Source organism: Pneumocystis murina, assembly GCF_000349005.2.
Source record: "Pneumocystis murina B123 chromosome Unknown supercont1.17, whole genome shotgun sequence".
Classification (NCBI taxonomy): Eukaryota; Fungi; Ascomycota; class Pneumocystomycetes; order Pneumocystales; family Pneumocystaceae; genus Pneumocystis; species Pneumocystis murina.
The window spans coordinates 262,666-288,004 of record NW_017802375.1 but is presented as its reverse complement, the minus strand read 5'-3'; the positions used below and the strand labels follow the sequence as shown (position 1 = coordinate 288,004).

General features: G+C 25.3%; 14 protein-coding genes across 14 annotated transcripts; 8 read left to right on the top strand and 6 right to left on the bottom strand.

Moving 5' to 3' along the window:
* Positions 1-197: 197 nt before the first annotated feature.
* PNEG_03447 (hypothetical protein) lies at positions 198-1,194 on the bottom strand (the record flags this gene model as incomplete). The annotated part of the gene is made up of 2 exons (XM_007877344.1): positions 198-985; positions 1,035-1,194. The coding sequence occupies 2 exons, from the start codon at positions 1,192-1,194 to the stop codon at positions 429-431; spliced, it is 717 nt and encodes a 238-aa protein (XP_007875535.1). The 3' UTR covers positions 198-428.
* Positions 1,195-1,421: 227 nt separating this feature from the next.
* Positions 1,422-2,514, top strand: PNEG_03446 (hypothetical protein). The gene is made up of 8 exons (XM_007877343.1): positions 1,422-1,445; positions 1,485-1,603; positions 1,649-1,683; positions 1,734-1,840; positions 1,879-1,926; positions 1,968-2,206; positions 2,255-2,346; positions 2,391-2,514. The coding sequence occupies exons 2-8, from the start codon at positions 1,528-1,530 to the stop codon at positions 2,511-2,513; spliced, it is 720 nt and encodes a 239-aa protein (XP_007875534.1). The 5' UTR covers positions 1,422-1,445; positions 1,485-1,527; the 3' UTR covers position 2,514.
* A 33-nt stretch (positions 2,515-2,547) lies between these two features.
* On the bottom strand, positions 2,548-3,318 carry PNEG_03445 (dephospho-CoA kinase; the record flags this gene model as incomplete). The annotated part of the gene is made up of 2 exons (XM_007877341.1): positions 3,264-3,318; positions 2,548-3,209 (listed from the first exon to the last, which is right to left on the bottom strand). Exons 1-2 carry the CDS (start codon positions 3,298-3,300, stop codon positions 2,548-2,550), a joined length of 699 nt encoding a protein of 232 aa, XP_007875532.1. The 5' UTR covers positions 3,301-3,318.
* Positions 3,319-3,394: 76 nt separating this feature from the next.
* Positions 3,395-5,671, top strand: PNEG_03444 (hypothetical protein; the record flags this gene model as incomplete). The annotated part of the gene is made up of 10 exons (XM_007877340.1): positions 3,395-3,577; positions 3,628-3,757; positions 3,802-3,902; positions 3,945-4,016; positions 4,058-4,366; positions 4,409-4,476; positions 4,520-4,966; positions 5,012-5,167; positions 5,212-5,461; positions 5,504-5,671. 10 exons carry the CDS (start codon positions 3,395-3,397, stop codon positions 5,669-5,671), a joined length of 1,884 nt encoding a protein of 627 aa, XP_007875531.1.
* A 137-nt stretch (positions 5,672-5,808) lies between these two features.
* PNEG_03443 (hypothetical protein) lies at positions 5,809-7,154 on the bottom strand. The gene is made up of 7 exons (XM_007877339.1): positions 7,112-7,154; positions 6,950-7,067; positions 6,789-6,904; positions 6,168-6,735; positions 6,045-6,123; positions 5,929-6,003; positions 5,809-5,885 (listed from the first exon to the last, which is right to left on the bottom strand). The coding sequence occupies exons 1-7, from the start codon at positions 7,112-7,114 to the stop codon at positions 5,822-5,824; spliced, it is 1,023 nt and encodes a 340-aa protein (XP_007875530.1). The 5' UTR covers positions 7,115-7,154; the 3' UTR covers positions 5,809-5,821.
* Positions 7,155-7,172: 18 nt separating this feature from the next.
* On the top strand, positions 7,173-7,895 carry PNEG_03442 (hypothetical protein; the record flags this gene model as incomplete). Its single annotated transcript, XM_007877338.1, has 1 exon — positions 7,173-7,895. The coding sequence occupies one exon, from the start codon at positions 7,173-7,175 to the stop codon at positions 7,878-7,880; it is 708 nt and encodes a 235-aa protein (XP_007875529.1). The 3' UTR covers positions 7,881-7,895.
* Positions 7,896-8,573: 678 nt separating this feature from the next.
* PNEG_03441 (hypothetical protein) lies at positions 8,574-9,702 on the top strand. The gene is made up of 2 exons (XM_007877337.1): positions 8,574-8,890; positions 8,942-9,702. Exons 1-2 carry the CDS (start codon positions 8,689-8,691, stop codon positions 9,676-9,678), a joined length of 939 nt encoding a protein of 312 aa, XP_007875528.1. The 5' UTR covers positions 8,574-8,688; the 3' UTR covers positions 9,679-9,702.
* Positions 9,703-10,049: 347 nt separating this feature from the next.
* PNEG_03440 (hypothetical protein) lies at positions 10,050-12,449 on the top strand (the record flags this gene model as incomplete). Its single annotated transcript, XM_007877336.1, has 8 exons — positions 10,050-10,122; positions 10,198-10,384; positions 10,434-10,626; positions 10,670-10,997; positions 11,041-11,259; positions 11,307-11,502; positions 11,544-12,381; positions 12,426-12,449. The coding sequence occupies 8 exons, from the start codon at positions 10,050-10,052 to the stop codon at positions 12,429-12,431; spliced, it is 2,040 nt and encodes a 679-aa protein (XP_007875527.1). The 3' UTR covers positions 12,432-12,449.
* Positions 12,450-12,974: 525 nt separating this feature from the next.
* PNEG_03439 (hypothetical protein) lies at positions 12,975-15,944 on the bottom strand (the record flags this gene model as incomplete). Its single annotated transcript, XM_007877335.1, has 12 exons — positions 15,847-15,944; positions 15,720-15,798; positions 15,412-15,674; positions 15,230-15,364; positions 14,806-15,184; positions 14,585-14,758; positions 14,207-14,541; positions 14,026-14,160; positions 13,639-13,983; positions 13,495-13,603; positions 13,345-13,443; positions 12,975-13,303 (listed from the first exon to the last, which is right to left on the bottom strand). The coding sequence occupies exons 1-12, from the start codon at positions 15,898-15,900 to the stop codon at positions 12,975-12,977; spliced, it is 2,436 nt and encodes an 811-aa protein (XP_007875526.1). The 5' UTR covers positions 15,901-15,944.
* Positions 15,945-17,175: 1,231 nt separating this feature from the next.
* Positions 17,176-18,164, bottom strand: PNEG_03438 (hypothetical protein; the record flags this gene model as incomplete). Its single annotated transcript, XM_007877334.1, has 5 exons — positions 17,176-17,343; positions 17,387-17,448; positions 17,490-17,835; positions 17,885-18,080; positions 18,124-18,164. The coding sequence occupies 5 exons, from the start codon at positions 18,162-18,164 to the stop codon at positions 17,176-17,178; spliced, it is 813 nt and encodes a 270-aa protein (XP_007875525.1).
* Positions 18,165-18,814: 650 nt separating this feature from the next.
* PNEG_04347 (hypothetical protein) lies at positions 18,815-19,460 on the top strand (the record flags this gene model as incomplete). Its single annotated transcript, XM_019757857.1, has 7 exons — positions 18,815-18,830; positions 18,881-18,894; positions 19,053-19,100; positions 19,202-19,270; positions 19,320-19,344; positions 19,374-19,383; positions 19,418-19,460. 7 exons carry the CDS (start codon positions 18,815-18,817, stop codon positions 19,458-19,460), a joined length of 225 nt encoding a protein of 74 aa, XP_019613327.1.
* Positions 19,461-19,752: 292 nt separating this feature from the next.
* PNEG_04346 (hypothetical protein) lies at positions 19,753-20,700 on the bottom strand (the record flags this gene model as incomplete). Its single annotated transcript, XM_019757856.1, has 8 exons — positions 19,753-19,831; positions 19,873-19,883; positions 19,930-19,995; positions 20,094-20,102; positions 20,377-20,386; positions 20,470-20,508; positions 20,578-20,598; positions 20,648-20,700. The coding sequence occupies 8 exons, from the start codon at positions 20,698-20,700 to the stop codon at positions 19,753-19,755; spliced, it is 288 nt and encodes a 95-aa protein (XP_019613326.1).
* A 217-nt stretch (positions 20,701-20,917) lies between these two features.
* PNEG_03437 (hypothetical protein) lies at positions 20,918-22,609 on the top strand (the record flags this gene model as incomplete). Its single annotated transcript, XM_007877333.1, has 2 exons — positions 20,918-20,987; positions 21,030-22,609. 2 exons carry the CDS (start codon positions 20,918-20,920, stop codon positions 22,607-22,609), a joined length of 1,650 nt encoding a protein of 549 aa, XP_007875524.1.
* A 522-nt stretch (positions 22,610-23,131) lies between these two features.
* Positions 23,132-24,847, top strand: PNEG_03436 (hypothetical protein; the record flags this gene model as incomplete). The annotated part of the gene is made up of 2 exons (XM_019757757.1): positions 23,132-23,243; positions 23,286-24,847. The coding sequence occupies exons 1-2, from the start codon at positions 23,174-23,176 to the stop codon at positions 24,845-24,847; spliced, it is 1,632 nt and encodes a 543-aa protein (XP_019613285.1). The 5' UTR covers positions 23,132-23,173.
* Between the last annotated feature and the right edge of the window lie 492 nt (positions 24,848-25,339).

The window sequence follows — 25,339 nt, the reverse complement described above, 5'->3', positions numbered from 1 at the left end:
TTTAATTTACAAAAAGTATTACAATAATATTTTGTGTTCTATTCTAAAAGTTATGCATATGATTGTACCAATTAATCCAAAAACATACAACTCTACGTATAAACTTAAGAAATTATTACAAAGAAAATGAAAGAAAAAAAAAAGAATAGAATAGGTTAATAATTTTGTTTTTAAACATTTTCAGAAATTTTTAATGCCGTTTTAGTTTTAAGTTTACTATTTTAATTTTTATCAACGTTATATAAATTCTTATTTAATGAAAAATCAATGTTTAATTTTTTTATAGTTTCGAATAATCTTCCAATAAATTCAGGACCTACATAAAAAAAGCATGTGTCTATATTCTTAATATCATTATTCGCATCAAAAAAAACGATAAAAGTTTATTTCCGTTTTTAAAAGATGTCTCAATTTAATTCTCGATAAAATTATTGTATAAACTCATAAGAAATTCCAGTGTCTAATATTTTATTGTCAAAAAATAATGCATCATTTATTTTACAGTGACCTGCAGTAGCTAATGCGGAATTACTAAAGTCTGAATCTGTTTTTTCCAAATTAATCAAATTTGATGTTTCTATTTGTGAAATAGATAATTCTGAATATAATCTAGGAAACCGTGCCATTAATTGTTTTTCAAATATTTTGAATCCTTCTTTTGAGGATTTCTCTTTTTCAAGATTTTTTTTAGCACCATTTAAAGAAATGGTTATATTATTTTTTTTTTTTAATATTTTAGATTTTTGTTTTAAATACAATATTGAATGAGGTTTCTTTAAAAATATAAAATGCCTTTTCATTTCCCGTATATCATCTCTTAACTTTAATATATCTTTTACTAGTTGACTCGTAAATTTCAAATTATTTGTTGTAATATTCATAGTTTGATCTGAGCTTATAGTTTGTATAAAATCACATTTAGGAAGCAACAATTTCGCCATTTCTATACGTTCACCAAATATATCAAGATGTTTCATAGCTGATCCTATAAAAGATTAGTTAAAATATTTCGCAAATTTAATTAAAAATGCTACGTATTATTTGTTCTGTTTCCTCTGAAAGATCTAAAAAAGCTTGTTGATTTGTTGTATCTGATGTATGCAAAGTAACTTCCAGAGCTTCATAACCGCTCCTAGTAGGAATAGGCTCGTGAATATAAAAGATATCTTTTTCTTCTATAGATAAACAAACCATAATTTAATATTTCTGCTTATTTTTGCATGAAAAAAGTCTAATGCCCATAGACAAAAAAACTTTTTAAGTAAAGAAACACTTTTAGGTTTTTCTTTAGTGATACGATATTTTTATGCTTTAAGTCTTTTGAATAATGATTTTTTCCTTATCTTTAAGAGACGGGTTTTGTTGAACGATATTTTTAGTAAAAACATATTTTTAATAAATTTTTAGAAATAAATATTAAGTGCCATTGATTAAGAAATATAAAAGTATGTATGTTTTTATACGTATAATAAGTAATTTTACAGTTTTTTCCTATTTAAGGACCTAAAAAATCATTAATTTTTTAAAATGGCCAGCAAGTTATATCCTTTACAGAAAGGATTTAATGAAAGACAGCCAGAAACAGTGCGGCTTTATCCTTTATGTTTGTTAAATATGCTATGATAAGGACTTATTGAATTATCTCTAGCAAATTATGTTTTTTCTACGAAAGAAGCACAGCCAGTATTGAAAATTATTGAAATTTATTTTAGAAAATTAAGTATAAATATTAGGAAGAAGACCCAAGCGTCATATCTCGTCTGGAGCGCTTGAAATCACATTATGAAAAGAATGGAATGAGAAGAACATGTGAAGGAATTTTAGTAGTCCATGAACATAAGTAGGTTTAAAAGTATATAAAAATTCTAAATTTTCTAGTCATCCACATATATTGATGCTACAAATAGCGAATGCGTTTTTTAAACTGTATTTTCCTTTTAGTATTTTATAGATATTAATCTTATAAGGCCTGGTGATTATTTGCGGCCGAATGAACCGGAAATACAGGGTTTTGTTGCTAGATTAAACGAACGACTAGCACCTACGACACCAGAATCCCCAGAGGATATGAAATGGGAAATTGGAGATTGTCTTGCTCAATGGTGGAGACCTAATTTTGAAACGTTTATGTATCCATTCATACCTGCACATGTTACAAGACCTAAAGAATGCAAAAAACTCTATCTTATAAAATTGCCAAAGACGAGTATTTAAAATTCTTTTTTATATTGAAACCTGACCATTTGGTTAACAGAAGTTTTAGCTGTTCCCAAAAATATGAAATTATTGGCTGTACCACTTTTTGAGTTATATGATAATTCGGCTCGCTATGGACCACAATTAGCAGTAACTATTATAGCTATATGTTGGTATATTTTAATAAATTATAGGCTATTCCCCAATATTTAGCAAAGTATAATTTTGAATTCGTAGACTCTAATGATAGAGTTATTGTACAAACACCAGGGAATACAATGGGTGATGGGACTGTTGTAAGAAATAATGTATATTAGGATGAACTAGTTATGAATATATATATTGTAAATTTCATTTAAATCTTTTTTTTTTTAACCAACGTTTTATAATTGTATAAATAATAGATATGATTGTAAGTACAGGAATCGTTCTTTCGAGTAGGCATCTTGCTCGTGTGGGTTGTATATTTTTTATTAATGCTTTAATTTTGTCTTCTAAATCTTTTTTATTTCCATCATTCCATATAACAATGTCTGCTAATTGAATTTTATGACATAAAGGCATTTGGCTTTGAATTCTTTTCCTTGAATCTTCTTGTGTATAACCATTTCTATTTCGTAGTCTTTGCATCTGTGTATTTTCTTGACATGCAACACAAATGATTTTTCCACAAAGATAATCAAATCCGCTTTCAAATAGCAAAGGCACATCTACTATTATGACATCTTCTCCTCTTATCCATGCTTTTATTATTTGAAGAATTGTCATTTTTAAAATCTCTGGATGCATAATTTTATTTAAAGTTTTTCTTGCATTTATATTAGAAAAAATAAGTTTTCCTAAAGCTTCCCGATCAATCGATCCATCCTCCATCATAATCTCTCTTCCGAAGCTATCATTTACTTTCTTATATGCACTTGTTCCAAACATGATTATTTCTTTTGCAAGAAGATCTGTATCTATTAGTGGCCATGAAGATATTGATTGCAAAAATGTAGAGACGGTAGATTTTCCTAGAAAAAAAGAGCAATTAGAGATCATTTATTTACTATATTACATGCTTTTACCTGTTGCAATTGATCCTGTTATTCCTAAAACCAACATTTGTTACCTCAATATTTTTTGGAGTTTTGGATGTTATCAAATTTCTCGACTACAAAAAATTTAATTTAAAAAAAAGTTTAAAAATCCTTTCTTAATGGCTCAAAATTCATGGGAAACTTTCTTGCTATCATATGATGATGTTCAAAAAACGTATACTGAATTTCAGACAGATCAATTTGAGAAGGATGATTTTGAAAAAGAACTTAATAGACATAAAAGAATAGTGGAGGAATTAAATGAAGATAATTTCTATGCTCTTTTGAACGTTAGCAAGAACGTACTTTTTATTTTTAGTATCAAGCATAGTACTAAATTATTTCTCCTCAGGCAACGGAACTACAAATTCGAGAATCATATCATCGTCTTTCCCGTACACTTCATCCTGATAAACATCATAATCCAGATTTGAAAGCTATTTCTGAAGAGAAATTTCAATTAATTCAACGTGCATATGAGGGTTTGTTGGTTATCAAAGGGATATATTGTTATTAACAACAAAAGTATTGATGGATCCAAGAAAACGATTGATTTATAATATATATGGTGAAGAAGGATTAAAATTTAGTTGGGATATTCGAAAAAAATTTAAAACATCTGAAGAAGTGTTTTAGATTGTGCCTTAATATAATAGTTGATTGTTTTAGCTTCTTATAGAGCTTGAAAAGCAAATGCGTAAAAAAAATGAACAAAACGTAGAAAATATGGTTAAGTCTAGGGTAAGTAAGATTCATTCTTGTTACTTATGTCTTATTTAAAGGGATATATAAACTTGCTTTTTAATATTTCACCATTGTTTCAAACAATTCAAACGCCTGCATCATCACGTCTTGGAATATTATCTCAAACAAGAAAATTGAATTTTTTTGAAAGAATTAAATACACTGGTATTTCGGCTGTTTTTATGAAGCATTCGTTTTCCATTCCATTGTCTTTTGGGAATAATTCGTATTTTAATGATAAAATTACATTTACTTTTATTGGGCAAATGTTATCTAAAAACAAAACATCTGAAAGGAACATTATAGGAGTTATGCGTTATGTTTATAGTCCAGCTATTTGGTTTGAAGTAATAGTCATTTTCATTATATTTCAGCTAATTGTATATAAGGTAGGGACATATCTTCTTGATCCTAAACTATTATTTTCCAAACTTGTCTGTACTTTTAATAAAGATTCGTAATTCATGATGTATTTTATAAAACATTCTTATTTTTTTTAGATTTATGACAATACAAACACATTTTCCTACTTTTTATGCACCGCCTCAGTTCATTATAAGTTCTGGGAAACGATTAACTCCTCAGGGAACTGGATTTATGATTTTTAAGACAGGATGTTGGAATTTTTGGAATTGGGGGTTAAATATTCCATTTTCTAGTCAAAGATCTAGTTTTACTCTCGGTTGGCAAAGCGCTTTGAAACCCGGCCTTGATAATTCTTGGAGTGCAGAAATAACTGCCGGAATTTTGGAGAGCGGTATCTCTTGTGAATGGGTGAATAATATAGGGAAAGGAAAAAATGTAGAAAAAGTGAAATTTACCGCATCTGTTTTGACCAGTGGAGCCGTATTCGGTATGGAAACTTCACGAAGGATTGGAGAAAATTCTAATGCTTTTATTAATTTATCTTTTACATTGCCCCAGGGTATGATAGTATTAAAAGTAATGTAAGTATTAATTTAAGTTATTTCTTGTTTTAAAAAATAAAAAAGATTTTCAAGACTAGGGCAAAAAATAGTTATTCCAATTATATTATGTACTAAATATAATCTTAAGGCGTCTTTATGGGGAGTAATAGTTCCAACAAGTATTTTGATAGCATTAGAAGCAATTTATTTTAAATCTAATCGAATAAAAAAAAAAAAAGAGTAATACATATTTAGATTATTCATAAAAATTAATTATTTGCCAGAAAAATAGCTGCAATTAAAAAAGAATACGAAGAATGTTTAAATATAAAAAAAAAAAAGGCGGAAGATTTCCTGCATCTTATTTATGATATGGTTCATAGAAGACAATGTTATGAAAAACAAAAAGATGGATTGTATATAATTAAGGCTGTTTATGGCGATTTCATGACAGGCGATATAATTGATGTAACAATTGCTATTGCAGCTTTAGTCAATGAGAGCCAGCTTACGATTCATCATGGGTTTTCTAAGGTAAAAGATATTCAATAATATTTAATATTAATTATGTAATAGTCTCAAATTATTGGAATTTGGGATCCTGCTTTTGGCCAGAAAAAGACATTACGTGTAGAATATTCATTTAAAGGAAGAGTTCATTTTGTAGAAGTAGGAGATAAACATGGTTTAATTGCGCCATTAAGGGAACATTTGGTTACTAATATTAAAAAAAATAATTTTTAAAAATATAATTTTTGGTATTTAGGAAATTAAAACACATGTATACAATAGCAACGTATATATTATTATTTATTAGTTTTTTTAATTTTATTTTAATATAAAATTAATGATAGTATTAATAAAAAAAATTATTCTAAAGTCCTTTTTATTATTTTAATTTGAATCCGAAAATTGTCTGGCATTTCCTCCATTAAAACTTCCCATAAAATTTCTAGCTCTTCTAAAATAAGTGTTTATGAATATTTTAGCCAGATACATACATATTTCTCATTTCTGGGTCATTTATTATATCCTGAATATTAGGAGTTTGTTCGCCGCTCATAATATTTTGTGCCCTGATATAATTAACAAACTTTTTACAAAATAGAAGTTTTACAATCGCGCAACATGAGGATTATTTAATAAGTTATTTAAAGCACCTGAGGACATTAAATTTTGTGCTACAGACATAAAGGCTAAACAATATCAAACTATAAATGTAACTTTAAAACAAAAATACCAGGATTATTCATCATAGATGTAAAATCGGGAATTCCAACTCTAGGTGTTTCACTTGAAGAATTTAAATTCGAAGTTTTGGAAATATCTTCAGATTTCAGATTTTTCTCCTGTATAGGAGCAGAATCATTATGTTCAGTAAGATTCTTTTTTACCAGTTCATATCCTCGTTTCATTACTTCAGAATTCGGATCAACTTTTAAACCTTTTAGATATACATTCAACGCTTCTTTGTATTCTCCCATTGAAAAATAGGCATGACCTAAACGACTGTATGCTTTTCCATAGTCTGGGTTTATTTCTAATGCTAATTTTGCATCTTTTATTGCAGAAATATTATCCCCAGATTCAGAATATGCTGCTGCACGATTAGATAAATATATAACATCTTTAGGAAAAAGTTTCAGCGCTTCAGTGTAGCAGAAAATAGCATGAGAATAATCTTTCCTAAACATAGCATTATTTCCTTGAGATTTAAATTCTTCTGCCTTTGCTTTATTGTTTGGATTTATATCAGATGTTGTATTTATACTAGCTGTAAATTCTGTTGTGAGAAGGGAAGAACTTCCCTAAAGAAAGATTAAATTTTTTCAGAAAAATAACTTATTTATTAATTATTCACTGTTTGTTGCAGCGCCTGTTCAAAAATGTTTGTAAGTGTTTGAGAATTTATTCCAAGGTTTTTTCGTTGTTCGTTATCACAAGGATAGACTGAAAAGGTTTCAGAAATACAGTGAGCTTAAAAAAAATCAGAAATATCATATTTTAAAATAATATAGATACTTGCTATCTCAATTCCTTCTTTTTCTTCTTCTGGAATAATCCCTTCTTTTAAACAGCTTTGAAGCCAATCAACTATCATAAATGCAATGAACTGGTGCTTAGTATTAAAATTAGAGGTCTAAAAGCATATTTAATAGAAATTTTGACTTAAACCTATTTTACCATTTTTTAAACCTTTTTAAAAATTATCGAGAATAAGATTTTTATAAATATAAAAATATTTATGTTAATTTTAAGATATATAATAGATTATAAACAATTACATGTTTATTTTTTAAATAAGAGCAATATTTTTTGCTTGAACTTACCTTTAAGGATAGCTTTTTTTTCACATTTGTCGTTAATTTATAAGGATAAATTCAAAATAGGAAATTTGGCGGATTTAGATAAATTTCTAATAAAAGCTAATGATACGGATTCATCTCGAAAAGAAGATATAAATGAAAGTGTTTTTGATGAAGATAGTTCGATATCATTGGATTTGAACCCAAAAAGCTCGCTGCTATCTAATACATTTACAGAAATTATAAATAAACCATTTCATTATAATTCTTCCCAAACTAAGGAGAAAATATATCATTTACATGCTTATTGTTCAGATAATAATACTATTATTACACTGACTAATTCACATTATAATCCTGTTATTTGTATTTCGAGTGGTATGGTTGGTTTTAAGAAGGCTCAAAGAGGAGGATATGAAGCTGGATACCAAGTATGTATGTCTTTATTTAAAAAAATGATGCAAAAGGATATTTATCCAACACAATTTGAAATTATTCTTCGAGGCTTTGGTAAAGGTAGAGAAGCAATATTTAAATGTGTTAATGGGATAGAAGGGTTACCTTTTAAATCTTCTGTATCTCGTATTACAGATGCAACAAGAATAAATTTTGGTGGTGTAAGAGGTAGAAAAGTCAGAAGATTATAATATATATACATTATCCATATTTGAGATTCTAGATATATATTAGGAGATTTTTTTGTATTTTAAATTTTTCCACATTTTAGGTTTTTATTAAAAATTAATTCATTCTTCTATCTTTTAGGATTTATATATTGGCTCTATTTATACATAATTTATATATATGTCTTTATGTTTTTATGTCATTATTTTAATTAGTAGGCTTTTATTAGGGAATTATACAAATAAAAAAAAATAAGTTGTTTTATATAAAACTACTATGCAATTGTTGACTTATTCAAATTATATAGTAGATTAATTATTTATTAGTTTTGGAAATAAAGTGTTCGAAAGAATGATATTTAACCTGTCGTATAAAGCGTTTATGTATATATTAATTGATGTTTTATAATATATTTCTTAAAAGCTTTTAAAACGTACTTGGAACCTAGTACAAAAGAAAGAAGTATGTAATAGATATTTAATAAAAATTATATAAAAAATATTTTTAATACACTTCATTATAAATTTAAAATATTAAAGCAGAAAAGATTATATGAAGAGTTAAATATTATTTTATTTTATATTTGAAATAGAATATGATGTTTTTAGTTTTGAACTGCATAAAAGTTTTTGGATTTAAAAAATGAAAAAAAATATTGTAAATTTTTATTTTCTGATTTTAATTCGTATTCTCTTTTTAATAATTTTGCGATATAAAATTTTGAAAAATAGAAAATAAGTTAAGAACTATTTATAAACGTATAAAAAGTTCAAAAATATATTTCTGTTCTGTCTTTTCTCATTTGTACTACTTTGTTTAAGGACAAAGGAAATGATGGATATAAACAGGACAATGCATATGGAAAATAGAGAACAAAATGGATATTGTATTCAACAGATTCCTTCATTTCGTCAGAATTTAGTACATAATCATCAATATTGTTCATATTTGAAAGGAAATAGTATTATTTCTATTGATGAATTGGCGGAATTAAATCTTAATTCTTCAGTTAATACTGTTATCCATGATATTGGTATATTAAAATTGGAATCAAATTTATATATAAGTCCTCACTATTCTTTAGGGATTGCCTCTGATTCGCAATTTCCAGCTTCCCGTAATCTTAATCTTTCATATACTGGTGATTTCTATTCTATAGATGTTATGCCTATAGCAATTGAAAATTCTAAAGCTATTCAGAGCATGAGTATGCCTATTAGAATGGATGATTGTCAATCTTCTCAAATTTATCCCAAGGATTCTTTCAAATCGTTTTTTGACTCCAATTCTGAAAATATGATTTACAAGAAAATAAAAAATGAGTCTACTGTTTTTATTGAGGATCCATTTATGTCTTTTAATGTTTTTGATGATAAAAGGCTTTTGGAAAAATATAGAAAGCGTCGTGAAAGCCATAATGCAGTTGAACGTCGCCGTAGAGATAATATTAATGAAAAAATACAAGAACTTGCTTCTCTTGTTTCGAAAAATCCATTCAAGGATAAAATAAAATTAAATATGGATTCGGGAGATAAGGGTTATTCTGATTTTAAACTAAATAAGGGTGAAATTTTGCAGCAATCTGTTAATTATATTCAATGTTTGCAAAATTATATTAATGAGTTAAATTCGCGATCTAAATTGCTTGAAAATGAGGTTATTAGACTTGGAGGTGACATAAACTTTGTAAATAAGATAAAACCTATATCTTATATTCCTCTAAATATCAAAGGTATGAGTTCTAATGATTGTGACAATGATAGTTTTAGCAGCATTCACTCTAAAAATGATTTTTGTGATGAATTGGATGTGGATTATTAGTTATTATAATTTTTTTATGATATAGCACAATTTAAATTGAATTTAATTATTAAAATCATACGATTCTACTTTTTATATATTTTATGCTTTTATAACATAGTTTTATGAATATACTAATCTTTTTTAATTCTTATTATAGTGGATTTTAGTAATATTAATTTTATTTTGATAGATTTATTATAATTTAATATTTTTTTAAAAACCTTAAACTATATTTTATCATTAAAAAACTCATACAAGAATTAAGGATAATTGAGAATATGTACTATATAATAACCCAAATATTTAGGTGGATAGTTTATACTGATCTTTAGATATATTGTTAATCTATAATTGTTTTAATAAGAAAATTCTGTAGAACGGAATTTGAAATGGATTCGGAAAAACTTAGAGATGTAAAAAATCATATTCTTTTTGAAGTATCAGTGGAAGTATGTAATAGGGGTATGATGCTTTTTTATTTTTCTTATACTATTATTTTTTATAAATTTTTTTCTCAATAAACTAATTTATTTATAGTTGGTGGTATTTATTCAGTTTTGAAATCAAAAGCACCAGTAACATCTTTGGAATATTCTTATGATCGCTATATTGCTATTGGGAAATTTACTCAGTCTGCAATTAATTTCGAAGTTGAACAACTTAGTACTGAGGATCAACCCATACTTCATAAAACATTACAATATATGAAAAATAGAGGTATAAGGTATATGATATTATCCTTTTTTTCCTTTAATATTTAAAATATTTTACAGTTATACTTATGGAAGATGGCTTATTGACGGGGCGCCTCGTGTGCTTTTATTCGATATAGGCAATGCCTTCCATTGGCTAAATGAATGGAAGGGCGATTTATGGAATACTACTGGTATTCCATCTCCTCCTGATGATTCAGAAACTAATGATGCTATTGCTTTTGGTTATATAGTAGCTTGGTTTTTGGGCGAGGTAATTAATGACATTTGTTTAATTTGTTATTTAGATTTTAAAGTTTATTTCTCATGAATATGAAAGAGCTGTTGTAGTGCATTTTCATGAATGGCTTGCGGGTGTAGCATTGCCTCTTTGTAGAAAACGTAGATTAGATTTAACAACTATTTTTACTACACATGCAACTATACTTGGACGTTATCTTTGTGCTGATAATGCAGATTTTTACAATAATTTGCAATACTTTGATGTAGACTATGAAGCTGGTAAACGAGGGATTTATCATAGATATTGTATAGAGCGTGCTGCGGCTCATAGTGCAGATGTTTTTACTACAGTATCGCATATTACTGCTTATGAAAGTGAACATTTGTTAAAAAGAAAACCAGGCAACTATTCCTTTTTTAATAATTTTTGTTAATAAGTTAAAAGATGGTGTTTTGCCTAATGGTCTTAATGTTGTAAAATTTGCAGCTGTTCACGAGTTTCAAAATCTTCATGCTACATTTAAGCAAAAAATAAATGAGTTTGTACGTGGCCATTTCTATGGACATAATGATTTTGATCTTGATAATACATTATATTTTTTTATATCCGGAAGATATGAATATAGAAATAAAGGTGTTGATTTATATATTGAAAGTCTTGCTCGTAAGTTCTATAAAATATTTACTTAAATGCGTTTTAAGATTTTTAAGGGCTAAATGAACGTATGAAGGCATCTGATAGCAAAATGACAGTGATTGCATTTATTATCATGCCAGCTGCAACACATTCATATACTGTTGAAGCTTTAAAAGGACAAGCAGTTATGAAATCTTTGCAAAATACCATTGAACATATTCAAAAAGGAATAGGTCAGCGAATCTTTGAAAAGTGTTGTCGGCATTCAAAGTAAGTAATACTAATTTCGTTTTGTTGGTTAAATGGTTCAGGGATTTTGATGAAAAGTTTATCGATACATCAAGTCTTTTGACAGATCAAGATAAAATTTTGCTAAAACGACGAGTTTTTGCTTTAAAAAGATCGACATTACCGCCGATTGTTACACATAACATGGCTGATAATAATGATCCTATTTTGACACAAATAAGAAGAGTTCAATTATTTAATTCTGATGATGATAGAGTCAAAATAATTTTTCATCCAGAGTTTTTGAATTCTAATAATCCGATATTGCCTCTTGATTATGATGATTTTGTTCGTGGATGTCATCTTGGTGTTTTTCCATCATATTATGAACCATGGGGTTATACATCAGCAGAAGCTGTAGTCATGGGTGTTCCAAGTGTAACAACAAATATTTCAGGCTTTGGATGTTATATGGAAAACATAATTGAAAATCCATCTGATTATGGTGTATATATTGTTGATAGGAGAATGAAATCTGTTGATGAAAGCATAAATCAACTTACAAATATCATGTATAATTTTACTACTAAAACCCGACGACAGCGTATTAATCAACGTAATCGCTGTGAAAGATTAAGTGATTTTTTGGATTGGAAAATTATGGGTCTTGAATATATTAAGGCTCGACAACTTGCATTGAGACGTGCTTATCCCAACAGTTTTGATACTGATGATTTAATAGACAAAAATATAGATCTTTCTCTTGGAACCTTGATCAAAGTTCCTCATCCTTTATCTGCGCCTACGAGTCCAAAGTGCCGAAATGGTTTTTTATCTATACATAATCTAGATGATATCCAAAATATTCAATGCCTTAATACAAGTGAATATGCGACAAATAAGCATAGCGATAATGATGATGTTAATTTATTTTTTTTTTTTGATTTTTTTCTAATTTATCTAAGGAATAAAAATGATTATATTTCAGACATATTAAAAAACAAACAATAATGGAAATAAATTATCAATTAATGTTGGGAATATAATATTTTAATAATACTTTTTTAATAGATAGGCAAGGATAGTTTTTAACTATTAATGTTCTTAATGGTTATTATATTGAAATTAATTTAACGTAACTTTGCATGTATCTAGTGTGATTATTTTTTAATTTAGTTTTATCTTTTATGCTTGTCTATAAATATCTATATGTAAATTACAATATTCAAACATTTAAGATGATAACTATTATATATATAATAATTTTGATCAGATTTAGCAATAAGAAATATTTTAAAACTTTGATAGTTTGTATGATGATATGCTTTTGCAAAAAAATCTCTAAAAAAAAACATTATTTATAAAATATATATAATTATATATAAAAATATTAATTTGCTTAAATATTGAATCCATATGCATGGTTATTGATTCTAAATCTAAACAATAAATAGATATGGTTAATTGTATTTTACTATGTTTTAATGGTCATATCTATAATTTATAGCAAATTTTTAGTCAAAACCAGTAGCTAATGGAAATTTTGCTAAAATTAATTTCTTAAAAAGACTCTTAAGTCTATCTTCAGTAACGATATCAAACGCTTCCCTAAATACCACAATATTGTCAAAGGATAAAAGCTGTACTATGGCTTTTTCTAAATGAGAAAGCTCATTAATAAGTACAAGACTTTTAATATAAGATAATACATGGTATGCACTAAAATTTTTCGTATATTTATAAAATTCCTCATTTAAATCATATTCTGTAATATCGGTAGAAAATATTTCATTTTTTTTTTGAGTTATTTCTTCTACATCCTGGGACTCTAAAATATTTTTAACTAATAATATATTAAAATGAATCAATGAAAATAAATTATACAGTTTTTTTTAAAATAAATTATTTGTAAATGTAATTCTGGATGATATAAATCCAATTTTTGTGCATTCAAAATGCATTTTAAAGCTTGTGAATAATTTTCTAAATATATTAAACCCAATTTTTACAAGCCATTTAGTATAATTATCATACTCTGACGAAAATAAATTTCAAACCCTAAAATATAGATCTGTATATTGTCAAGAACAAGTGATTGCAATGGTGAAAGAAAACGCAAAGCATCTTGAAGAGGATTTTCGGTCTATTAATTAATAATTCATTTCAATATGTATTTACCTGAATTAATTTATTTCCATTTGGATCATCATCAAAATTTAATTTTTCGTTTTCTTTATATTTTTTATTTAAATTATTGTTTTGAAATTGAATATTTTCCATTTGTTTTAATGTTTCCTTGTTATCGAATGCAATTGAATCAATATAGTTAAGATCGTTTTTTAAATTCGGATAATCATAAAGTAAAACATATATTTTGATTGCTAGCTGTGCTGCTTTTAGATAGAATGGATGTGAAAATAAATTATCTTCCCATTTTAAACAGTTAATATAAGTTCTAATAGTACCTTTTCTTAAAGAATAAGAATGAAAATCAAACTGATCCTCGCTCCAAATATTAAAAATCTAGAATAATAAAAAAAATATTTTAATAATTAAAAAAAATACTTTACGAATTGTTTCGAAACGTTTTAATGCAATGTTGTATTTTTTTTGACGTAAAAATGATTGTCCATCTTCTAAAATAAACCAAATACATTGCATGTCAACTAAATCATCTATTGGTCCATCAATTATGTTAATCTACTAAAATGTAAAAAAAATATACTATTAAATTATATTATGCTACCTTAGTAAAAAGGCTAAGAATATTTAGAGCCTCTTCATTGCAATCATTACGTAACATATATTTTGCACATTTTGTATTTATATATCTGTCTTGTAAATCTAATTTCCGTGCATTATTAAGAAAGAACATTGCTAATTGAGTATTTCCTGAATGTTTATATATACGTGCTTTAGTTAAATATAACTCCACAAGGGTAGGTGTATGCTCAATAGCTCTATTAATGTACATTAATGCTTTTTCTGTTTCACGCAAATAGTCATAATGTTGAGCAAGAAAATATAATATCCAAAGCAATAAAGTTGGATCGTTATTCTTTGTTTCATTCTCAACTCCGCCTATTAATAATGAACATATCTTCATAAATTTATTAAAATTTACATAAAATATCTTTTTTTAAATATAAATTATCTAAGTATTGTTCTACCGAATTTTGAATTATGTCTTTTTTTTCTTTATCTGAATATAAACATTTAATAGAAATAAATGTGGATGGTGTGCCTTTTTTAAAAAGTCTTTTTAAATATTTATTTATAGCTATTTTAAATTCGTCGCCTATAATACATTAAAAAAATGTTTTAAAAAATACGATTAGATATTACCAGATAAGAAATCAAGAAGTAAACGTTTAGCTACATATGATCCGGGATATCTTTTCTCAAGATCAATATACATTTGTTTCAATCCATTAGTGTCTATTACTTCATTTTTGTTTTTTAATCCTTTAGCTTTAGCTAGATCCATGTAATATTCACAATTTTCAGAGTTACGATCTAATAGCTTAATATACTCCGCTATCGCTTCTTTTTTTTGTAATTTTAAAAAACATTTAGCCTTAATCTCCATAATAGACATTTTATCAATCACTTGACATTCTACAGAATTTATATAATTTAATGCTTCTATATAATTCCCCAATTCCATGATTATAGTACATTTGTATAAAATTGTTTCAGAATTTTCATAATTCCTTAAATTGTTCTGTAATATTATATAGGAATTAAAAAATAAAATGAATATACAAACCCCTGAGATATTTTCGTATATTGTTAATACTTTTTCTGATGCTAAAATATCTCCATTCAAATAATTTGCTAATGCATATGCTGTCCAATTTTGTCGTTGCTTAGGATTTAATTGAAGTAAAATATTTCTTGTATTCTATTTATATAATTAATTATAATATATTATTAAGATGATATTCATACAACCAGCTGTATAAAAAGACGTTTGTGAGTTTGAAGTAAAGCTAAATCCCGTAATATCTGCAAGTTTTCTTTGTCATATTTTAAAGCATTAAGATAACATTTTATAGCCTCGTTGTAATTTTTATCCAAACGATGTAAAAGACCAAAAACATGCCAACATATGTGAGATGTAAGGTTATTTCTAAGCCCTCTATGCGCATGCTCATATCCTTCTGATTTTTTATTTAATAAAGTTAAAATTAGACCTTTCATAGCTAATGTTTCTAAGTAGAAATATTAATATAAAAACATATATAAAATTCTAGAACCTCCATGTTCAGGATATTTTTTTAAGATTTGATCCGCATTTTTTAAACTTTTTTTATATTGTTTTATTTCATAAAGTTTCTATTAAAATAAATATTGTTTTTAATTTAAAGAATTCAAGGAAATTACAATAATCTGACGAAAAAGAGATGCTTCTTTAGGGCCCAAATCCTGTTTTGCCATTGGGATGATTCTAGATCAAATTTACAATTTAATTTTTTGTTTAAAAAATTAATCGTAGTATGATTTTAAAGATAAAAAATTCTAATATTTAAAATATATTAAGAGCATATTTGTATTACAAAGAACAGTTTTATCTTTCCTACAGTTTTTTTAAAATATTGATATATTTAATATATTTAATTTGAATATATATATATAATGTTTTAATGAAATTTATTTTACATAAAAATATTAAATTTTTAAATTTAAAATTAATACACAATTATTTATTACAAAAGAAATTATTTAAAAAGTATAGTTTTGAAATTTATGCAAATAGGATTTCATTTTATATAGAATTAATCTAAATTTTCATATTTTTACATAACATTTTATTAGCATATTAATTTTATTTTTTAAATGTATTCAATAGAATTTGAATTTTATATTTAAAATTTCTGAAATAATTATTTATAATTATATATTTAAACAAAACAATGTATGCAATTAAGCCTACACTAAAGTAAAATTTGAATATTTATAATATATTTGAAATGTAACATTTTTGATTTTTCATTTTAAATAAATAATATATAATTTTATTATTAAAAAATGTTTTTAACTTTTACATAAAAATCCGTTTGTATTTAAATTATATCTATTTTTCTAAAATAATATTATGAAGTATGAAATGTTTATCATGGTTATATAATATAATTATTTAAAATAAAAAATATTTAAAAAAAAGCTAATTTCCTTAATATTTAATATAAAAATAACTTAAAGATAGAGGAATATTATTCGTTTGACATATTTTTTTAAAATTTTTATTATTTTAGAAACAAATTATCCAGTTACATATTCTAGAATAAGACTTTTAAAATACTAAAAACACATGCCATAAATAAAATAATACAATATTATTTTCGTGTATAAACCCATTATAACTCTGTGTACTTATAGCTGAAATTAATCATTTCATAATAACAAAAAAATTTTAGAGGGCCATTATTACAATAATTTCAACTATAACTGAGTTCAGTTTTGTTAATGTAAAAAATAAAAGTATTATATAATATCTTAATATTATATTTAATATTAAGATAACCGACAATTTCTCTACAAAATATGTTATAAATTATAAATTCAATTTTTAAAAACAAATTTTCAAAAATCTTAATTATAAATTATATATTTGTAAATTCAATACCATTCAAATTTTATTTATTTTATTAAATTAATATTACACAACTTCTTGTTTTTCTAGAATATTTAATAAATCCTAAAACAATTATTTTATGTTCCATTCTTTTTTTTATGAACTTTATCTTTTTCCGATTTATTAACAGAAATCCCAAGAAGTAAAGCAGCCTTTGCAGAAGAATTTATAAGTTTAAATCTGGAAGGACCAAGATTAATTCCTCCATGCCATCTACTTACAACTACAAGAACATTTTTTACACCCTATACCTATGTAAAGTATTAATAAAATAGATGAATTAGTTACCATAGAATACAATAAACATGATAAATTCGAACCAGCCCCTTTTTCCCCATCGTCATTACTGTCTAAGAAAGTTATATAATAATTTATCTACAAATTAACTAACCATAAATTATTTTATCATTTTTTTCTATTAACCTATATGCCCATATATTATGAGTTGCATTCAGTAATGATTTTTCATGTTGCAAACTTTTAAGGGCTACATAAACCATATCTAAAGAATTAACTTCAAGCATTCGTCCAATAAATCTGGATTTTTTAGAAATTAATACATCAGAAACGATCCAAGGTATTTCATTTTGATTAATACGCTTTTCATTATTTTCTTTCGAAATAAAGTCTAAAGTAGGAGAAATATTTATATTAATATTGCAATCATTTAAGGTATTAAAATTTTTCTGAAGAAACTCTTCTTCTTCAAGACATTTTATTAATTCAAAAATACAAACCTAGTATTATAGATATCATTAATAATTTTCAATAATAACTATATCTTACATCTCCATAGGGAATCTGTGCTAAAATATCTCTTACAATAGATTTTTCAACATTTCTAGATTCCATAATATATGGTTTTTCATAAGGATATGTTTCTGGAAACCGAAGAATAATATAGTATGGTTTTTTTGGAATTTTTAAAGTATAAATTTTTGCATTACTATCTAAGGATTCAAAACATGATGGATATATCGAACTACTAATTCTTAAAAATGTATATAAAAAATAAAAATATTTACTTTATAGCAATAAATTCATCATCCAGTACCTTAAAAGACATAAGATAAAAAAATTAAAATATTAATTTTTAATTTAAGCGACGTTATCGAAATTAATGCAAAAGGTTTAAAATTTTTCAAATCATAAATATATAAATTTTATATATAACTTATATTTAATAAAATCTCAAGAAAATTAAGATCTCTAAATTTTCTTTTTTAGAAAAATTAAAATACATTTTAAAAGATTAAAACTCGATTATATTTATTTAGTAATAAAAGCTATATATTTAAAATCTAGATATTTTTATTTTAAATTATACCGTTTTGTTATTTTTTAAGCTTTATAGAAAAATATAAGAGTTGTGTTATAACAAAGTGTTTTGTTTAATGGATACTGATTTTTTGATAAGCAAATTATTCAAGAAGCTTTATGATTTAACATTAAATAAAATACTCTTTAAAATTAAAAAAAAATTCAAAAGATATATTAAATACTCCGAAACAATAATATAGTATTACTTAATTTATATATAATCTCATAAAAGCCCTAAAAAGCATCTAAAGAATATGTAAAAAAGATTTTTCTTTAGTAAATGATTTAAATATCAAACAAAATTAAAAAATTATTGCCGAACATTAAAATTTAAAATTAGATTTTTCAATTCAAAAAAACCAAAAACACAATCATGTAATATTTTAAATAAATCTTATGTTTTCTAAAAAATGTAAATAAACTAATTAAGTATTTTTTGAATCAACATATTAGTATTTTTAGCAATTATTATAATTGTATAATGTATTTGAAATCATTAGGTTAAATTGTCTCTAGAAAAATTAATAATCTATTTGTTCTTTAATGGTTAATAATGAATTAATCATGTAAAATAGTATTCATAAAATAACAAAAAACATTATATATCCAAAACTATAATATTTCAAAATCATAGGCGACAAGAATTAAAAAAAAGAAAAGATTGAAAATATGGAGAGATTCAGTGCTATATTGCAGTAAAATTGCACTTAAGTGCATTTATTACGCAGAGCTAAATTAATATTAAAAAAATTTTAAGTTTAAAAATAACTATTAACTATTTAGAAAGAAAAAAAGATATATAAATTTAAAAAAATACAAAAAATAATAAAAAAATTTAAATTGCATCTATCAGTTCTTATAAGAAATAGAAATAATATATAATAATAAATGTCACTAATAGTATTGTTATTCTACTTTTGATAAACGTTGCATCTTAAATTATTTCTATTAAAAGTAAACCATAAGTTTTATAATTTGATAAAATAGAATTTAATATAGTAGAAAAAAAATTGGATTTATATTTTGGATTGGAATACTGTAAAATTGTATATTAATTCAAATATTGTCATAAAAATACCATTTAAAATTAGCAATTGTGTATAAATTTATAAATTTTACATGTAATACTTCAAAATCTGTAGAATTTATATTTAATGTAAAAACAATTATCATTAATTACAATATCAAGGAGTTAATTATTTAAAATAATTTCTATGTAAATTACAAGATGAAAACAAAAGAAAAAAAGAATGAGGATAATAACAATATTAACAACAATTAATTGCAATAAAAAAGAAATTGTGATTAAAAAATAAAGTGATGAATAATTTTCACTAATAAGATGTTGTTTTATACAAATATAAGAGAAATGTCTTTAGAATAAGATCAATAGTAATATCAATAGTAGCAATGCTATTTAAATAAAAATATAAAATAAATTTGAATAAAGAAACAAAGACGCAAACTTAGATAAAGAAATAAAAATGAAATATTGAATTTAATAAAATAACATCATCAGGAATAATTGTTATAAAAATACAAAAAAAATAAAGATAAAAAAAAGTATAGAGATAAAACTTAATATATATGTTTTATATAAATAAAATATAACAAGATAGCATATAGATTTAAAATAATAAATTAAAAATTACCAATTAAATATTTTGAAAATTACCCGTGATTTCTTTTTGAATTTTATCTTTAAAACATACCTTAATTCATATACGTCAATTGAAAAATAAAATTATTATAAAACATTTATCATAAAGGATAATTATAATGCCATTATTTATAATTGTTTTTTTTTTGCCAAATTATATTTTTTGAAAATGTTAAATAAAATTATATAAATGTAAATTTAAAATAATTCTAAAGAAAAACAAATCCCATATATAATTAATATATTAAGAAAAAATATATTCCGAAATTATAATTTTTTTTAAATATATATGCTTAACTCTTAAAATTCTAATTTTTAGTAATAAAAAAAACAAAATTTAGATATATATAAAAATAGAAATTATAATTAAAAATGTTAAAAATGCTAAAACATATCATTTTTGAATATATTTATATTGGATATAGAAAAACTAATCTGAATTATGATAAAAATTATAAAAAATTAATATATAAAAAAATTGAATCTAAAAAATAAAAACATTAGAATAATATAAATACTTCTTAATATTAAAACATATTAAAATATAAATCCAGATTATTTAATAAAACTGTTCTATTTGAGAATTTCCAAGTTTTGTTTTAAAAAGATTAATTTTAAACATTTAAAAAAATCATAAATTTGCTAATTATTTAAAAGAAAAGTAAATGCAAAATAAATTTTATCTATAAAACAAGTCTAATTTAATATTATAAATATATAGATATATCATAGACTTTTTTTTCTCATTTTAAAACTCCACATTATATAAAAGACCCATAAAATTATAATTTAATAACCGTTAACATAAATCAAAGATTATTTGTTTTTGTTAATAAAATATGAAGATTATATTATTTTTTCTTTTTACTTTCATAACATATGTTCTTTCTGGAACTTTTGGTCCTTTAGGTATCTTATTTTTTATCTTTTATCTTTTTCTTATTTCATTAGGGTTTGCAACATTGATGCCCCCTTATACAACATCAACTTCGGAACTTCATTTTAAAGATGATTTAATATCTGGAACTTATAGCTCTGATGAACTTTTGATGTTTCTTACAGGAGGGAATATTGGTTCTTGTCTACGTCGTCTCTCATATTCATGTGGTGAATTAACAAAAGTATACGGTGATCTTTCCAGAATTGGTAATGCCATGAAAAATATATGTGAACATTACTATGAAGCATGCCGGAGATTGCCTAAAATCAAAAAAGAATTATGTAACCTCGATGAGGTAACTTATAATGATAAGCTAGAAAAAACATCGCCTTTGGATTCGAATCAATGCTTTTATTCTTATATAAAATGTCGTCTTAGGTCACGAGCATGTTCCTATAAATACATGGAAGAGTGCCGTACACTGTTGCATGCCTGCCAGCGTAGTTATAGTAAATATGAACTTCATACTCTCTTTACAAATTTAATTAGTGATGATTACAACTCAGAATCCTTCCGAAAAGAATTGAAGGTTTTATGTCGTGATCTATTCAACACAAGCGATCTATTTGTACAGCTTTGTCTTAATCCTGATTTGTTAGTATCAGAATTAGGTAAATTTAATTTTCTTCGGAAAGAAGGAAGAGGGGGCTTTTTTTCATATCCGCATGTGAGTATAGGAGCTTTATTGGATGCCCAGGAATTGGATGGCAATTTATTCTTGCCAAGAACTGATCCTTCAGTTAATCCTGTATATTTTATGGCTTATTTGCTTGGTCAACGTGGCTCTACTTCATTCGTATCGGATTGCTTAGAAATAAGTCAGAAATGTTTGGGTCTAGACTTCTTTCCTCAATCATCTTACTTTTGTGAGGCTGGGTCCAGCACTTCTCGGAGTAGTGCCTGTAAAAGAGCTGAGGTTACACTTCTTGAACAGGATGTACCAAATTTAAAAAACGAACTTCAACGTAAACTCAGAGATCGACTACATCCCGATACTATTTTTTGGACAGGCGTAGATGTAGATTTATGTACGGAATTTTTAAAATCATGTTCTTACCTAAAAAAACTTGATTCAAGACTCGATCGTTTATGTACTCTTCTTGAAGGTCATTGTGCACATGGCTTAGAAGTAGGATCTTCTCTTAGTGTATTTAACAACTACTTTAACGGAGTTGACATAACGAGCCGTCCTGTTAGTCAACTAGATCTATGTCGAGAAGCACTTCCTCAAATATGCACTGTTATATTAAACAAAACTGTGGATTTCCTCACTTTCTGTTTAAGACCATCGCATACATGTTTGGCTTTAAAAGAACTTGATAGTGTTAGATGCAAAGGGTTTAAAAGTGTATTGGCTACTACTGATCCTACGGAACAACAATGTGATGATCTGTTCTCGAAAATTGGCGTCTATCGGGAGAAGTGCCGAGTGTTGAAAGGATATAACGAATTTCTTACCACATGTTATACCAAATATCCTCATAATTGGTTTTTAAAATCCCTTAAAGATTCTGATCCTAGTAGATTTGCTCCTCGATTGGATTTCGGGAAACCAGATGATGATGATAATGATGATGATGGTGGTTTTTAAACCATTATTTCGTACTAATTTTTAAAGATTAATATTTAATTATTTAGTATCTAATATTTAATTGTTTTGTTTAATATGTAATATCTAATTATGTAATATGTAATATTTAATTATGTAATATGTAATATTTAATTATGTAATATCTAATGCATTATATATCTTCATTTAAATTATACAATGTTAATAATAGGATTTTGAAATCATTTAAATGTACAATATTTTCTTTAAAAATAGCCCTGAATAAGAATTAAAAGAACATTACATTTTTAAACCATATTAATATTATAGATATTTTTAATGAGATTAAATCTAGTTTAAAAATTATTTTAAAAATATATTAAATATCCAGAAAAATTATAAATTTGTTAACTATTTAAAAAAAAGTAAATACCAAATAAATTTTATGTACAAAACAAATCCAACTTAATATTATAAATATATAGATATATCATAGACTTTTTTTTTTCTCATATTTTAAAACTCCACAAATTATATAAAAGACTTATAAAGTTATTTAATAACTGTTGACATAAATCAAAGATTATTTATTTTTGTCAATAAAATATGAAGATTATATTATTTTTTCTTTTTACTTTCATAACATATGTTCTTTCTGGAACTTTTGGTCCTTTAGGCATCTTATCTTTTATCTTATCTTTTATCTTATTTTAATTAGGGTTTACAGAATTAATGCCCCCTTATGAACCTCCAAGTATAGAACTTCATTTTACAGATAATTTAATATCTGGAACTTATAGCTTTGATGACCTTTTGATATTTCTTACAGCAAGAAATGACCATTCTTGTCTACAGCATCTCTCAAATACATGTGAGGAATTAACAAAAGTATACGGTGATCTTTCCAGAATTGGTAATGCCGTAAAAAGTATATGTGAACATCAGCATGAAGCATGCCAGAAATTGCCTGAAGTCAAAAAAGAATTATGTAACCTCGATAAGGTAACTTATGAAAAACTAAAAGAATCATCGTTTACGGAGGAGGATCAATGCTATACTACTTATACGAAATGTCGTTTTAGGTCACGAGGATGTTTTTATGAATACATGGAACAATGCCGTAAACTGTTATACATCTGCCGCTATATTTATAGTGAATATGAACTTCATGCTTATTTTATAAATTTACTTGGTAATGATTTCTCCTCGGAAACGTTCCGAGAAAAATTGAAAGTTACATGTCGTGATCTATTCGACACAAGCGATCTATTTGTACAACTCTGTTTTAATCCTGATTCGTTACTATCAGATTTGAGTATAACTGATGTTTTTCAGAAGGCAGGGAAATTAAGTTTTTTTTTTTATTCGCAATGGAGTACAGGAGCTTTATTGAACGCTCAGGGATTAGATGGCGGTTTATTCTTACCAAGAACTGATCCTTCAGTTAATCCTGCATATTTTATGGGTTATTTGCTTGGTCAACATGGTTTTACTTCATTCGTGTCGGATTGCGTAAAAATAAGTCAGAAATGTTTGGGTCTAGGCTTTTTTCCTCAATCAGCTTACTTTTGTAACGCAGAGTCTAACACTCATTGGGATACTACCTGTAAAAAAACCGAGGTCGCGCTTTTGGAACAGCATGTACCGAATTTAAAAAAGGAACTTGAATATAGACTCTCGGATCAGCAATATCCCGAAGGTATTTTTTGGTCAGGCATAAATGTAAATTTGTGCACGAAATTTTTAAGACCATGTTCTTACTTAGGAAAACTCGATTCAACACTTAATAGCTTATGCGATTATCTTAGAGGTCATTGTGCTTACGGCCTAGAAATAGGATCTTCTCTTAATATATTTGAGTACCAGTTTCGCAAAGCTAATTTAAGAGAGGACTCTATTCATAATCTTGATCTATGTCAACAAGCACTTCCTCAAATATGCACTAGCATATTAAACAAAACTGTAGATTTCCTTGCTTTCTGTTTAAAACCATCGCATACATGCTTTGCTTTAATGAGTCTTTATTTACATAGATGCGATGAGCTTAAAAAGGGAATGACTGAAATTGATCTTTCGGAAAAAGAATGTCTCATTAAGTTGCAAAAAGCGGACACCTATGGATCTATGTGCCCACAAAGCGAAGAATATCTCAAATTTCTTACTACATGTTATACTAATTATCCTCAAAATCAATATCTGAAAAACCTTGCAGCTTCTAGATTAAAAGATTTGACTTCTCAAGAAATAGAGTCTGAAAAACTAGATGATGATGGTTTTTAAACCATTATTTCATACTAATCTTTAAAGATTAATATTTAATTATTTAATATGTAATATTTAATTATGTAATATCTAATGCATTATATATCTTCATTTAAATTATACAATGTTAATAATAGGATTTTGAAATCATTTAAATGTACAATATTTTCTTTAAAAATAGCCCTGAATAAGAATTAAAAGAACATTACATTTTTAAACCATATTAATATTATAGATATTTTTAATGAGATTAAATCTAGTTTAAAAATTATTTTAAAAATATATTAAATATCCAGAAAAATTATAAATTTGTTAACTATTTAAAAAAAAGTAAATACCAAATAAATTTTATGTACAAAACAAATCCAACTTAATATTATAAATATATAGATATATCATAGACTTTTTTTTTTCTCATATTTTAAAACTCCACAAATTATATAAAAGACTTATAAAGTTATTTAATAACTGTTGACATAAATCAAAGATTATTTATTTTTGTCAATAAAA

Excerpts from the sequence above, each read along its gene's own strand:
- PNEG_03441 (XM_007877337.1), top strand. The coding sequence starts at position 8,689 with ATGATGGATATAAACAGGACAATGCATATGGAAAATAGAGAACAAAAT. Across the intron at positions 8,891-8,941 it reads TACTGTTATCCATGATATTG|GGATTGCCTCTGATTCGCAA; the intron begins GTATATTAAAAT and ends ACTATTCTTTAG.
- PNEG_03443 (XM_007877339.1), bottom strand. Across the intron at positions 6,905-6,949 it reads AGAAGGAATTGAGATAGCAA|CTCACTGTATTTCTGAAACC; the intron begins GTATCTATATTA and ends ATTTTTTTTAAG. Across the intron at positions 6,124-6,167 it reads ATCTATGATGAATAATCCTG|CCTTTATGTCTGTAGCACAA; the intron begins GTATTTTTGTTT and ends GATATTGTTTAG.
- PNEG_03446 (XM_007877343.1), top strand. The coding sequence starts at position 1,528 with ATGGCCAGCAAGTTATATCCTTTACAGAAAGGATTTAATGAAAGACAG. Across the intron at positions 1,604-1,648 it reads AGTGCGGCTTTATCCTTTAT|CAAATTATGTTTTTTCTACG; the intron begins GTTTGTTAAATA and ends AATTATCTCTAG. Across the intron at positions 1,927-1,967 it reads GCGAATGCGTTTTTTAAACT|GCCTGGTGATTATTTGCGGC; the intron begins GTATTTTCCTTT and ends TAATCTTATAAG.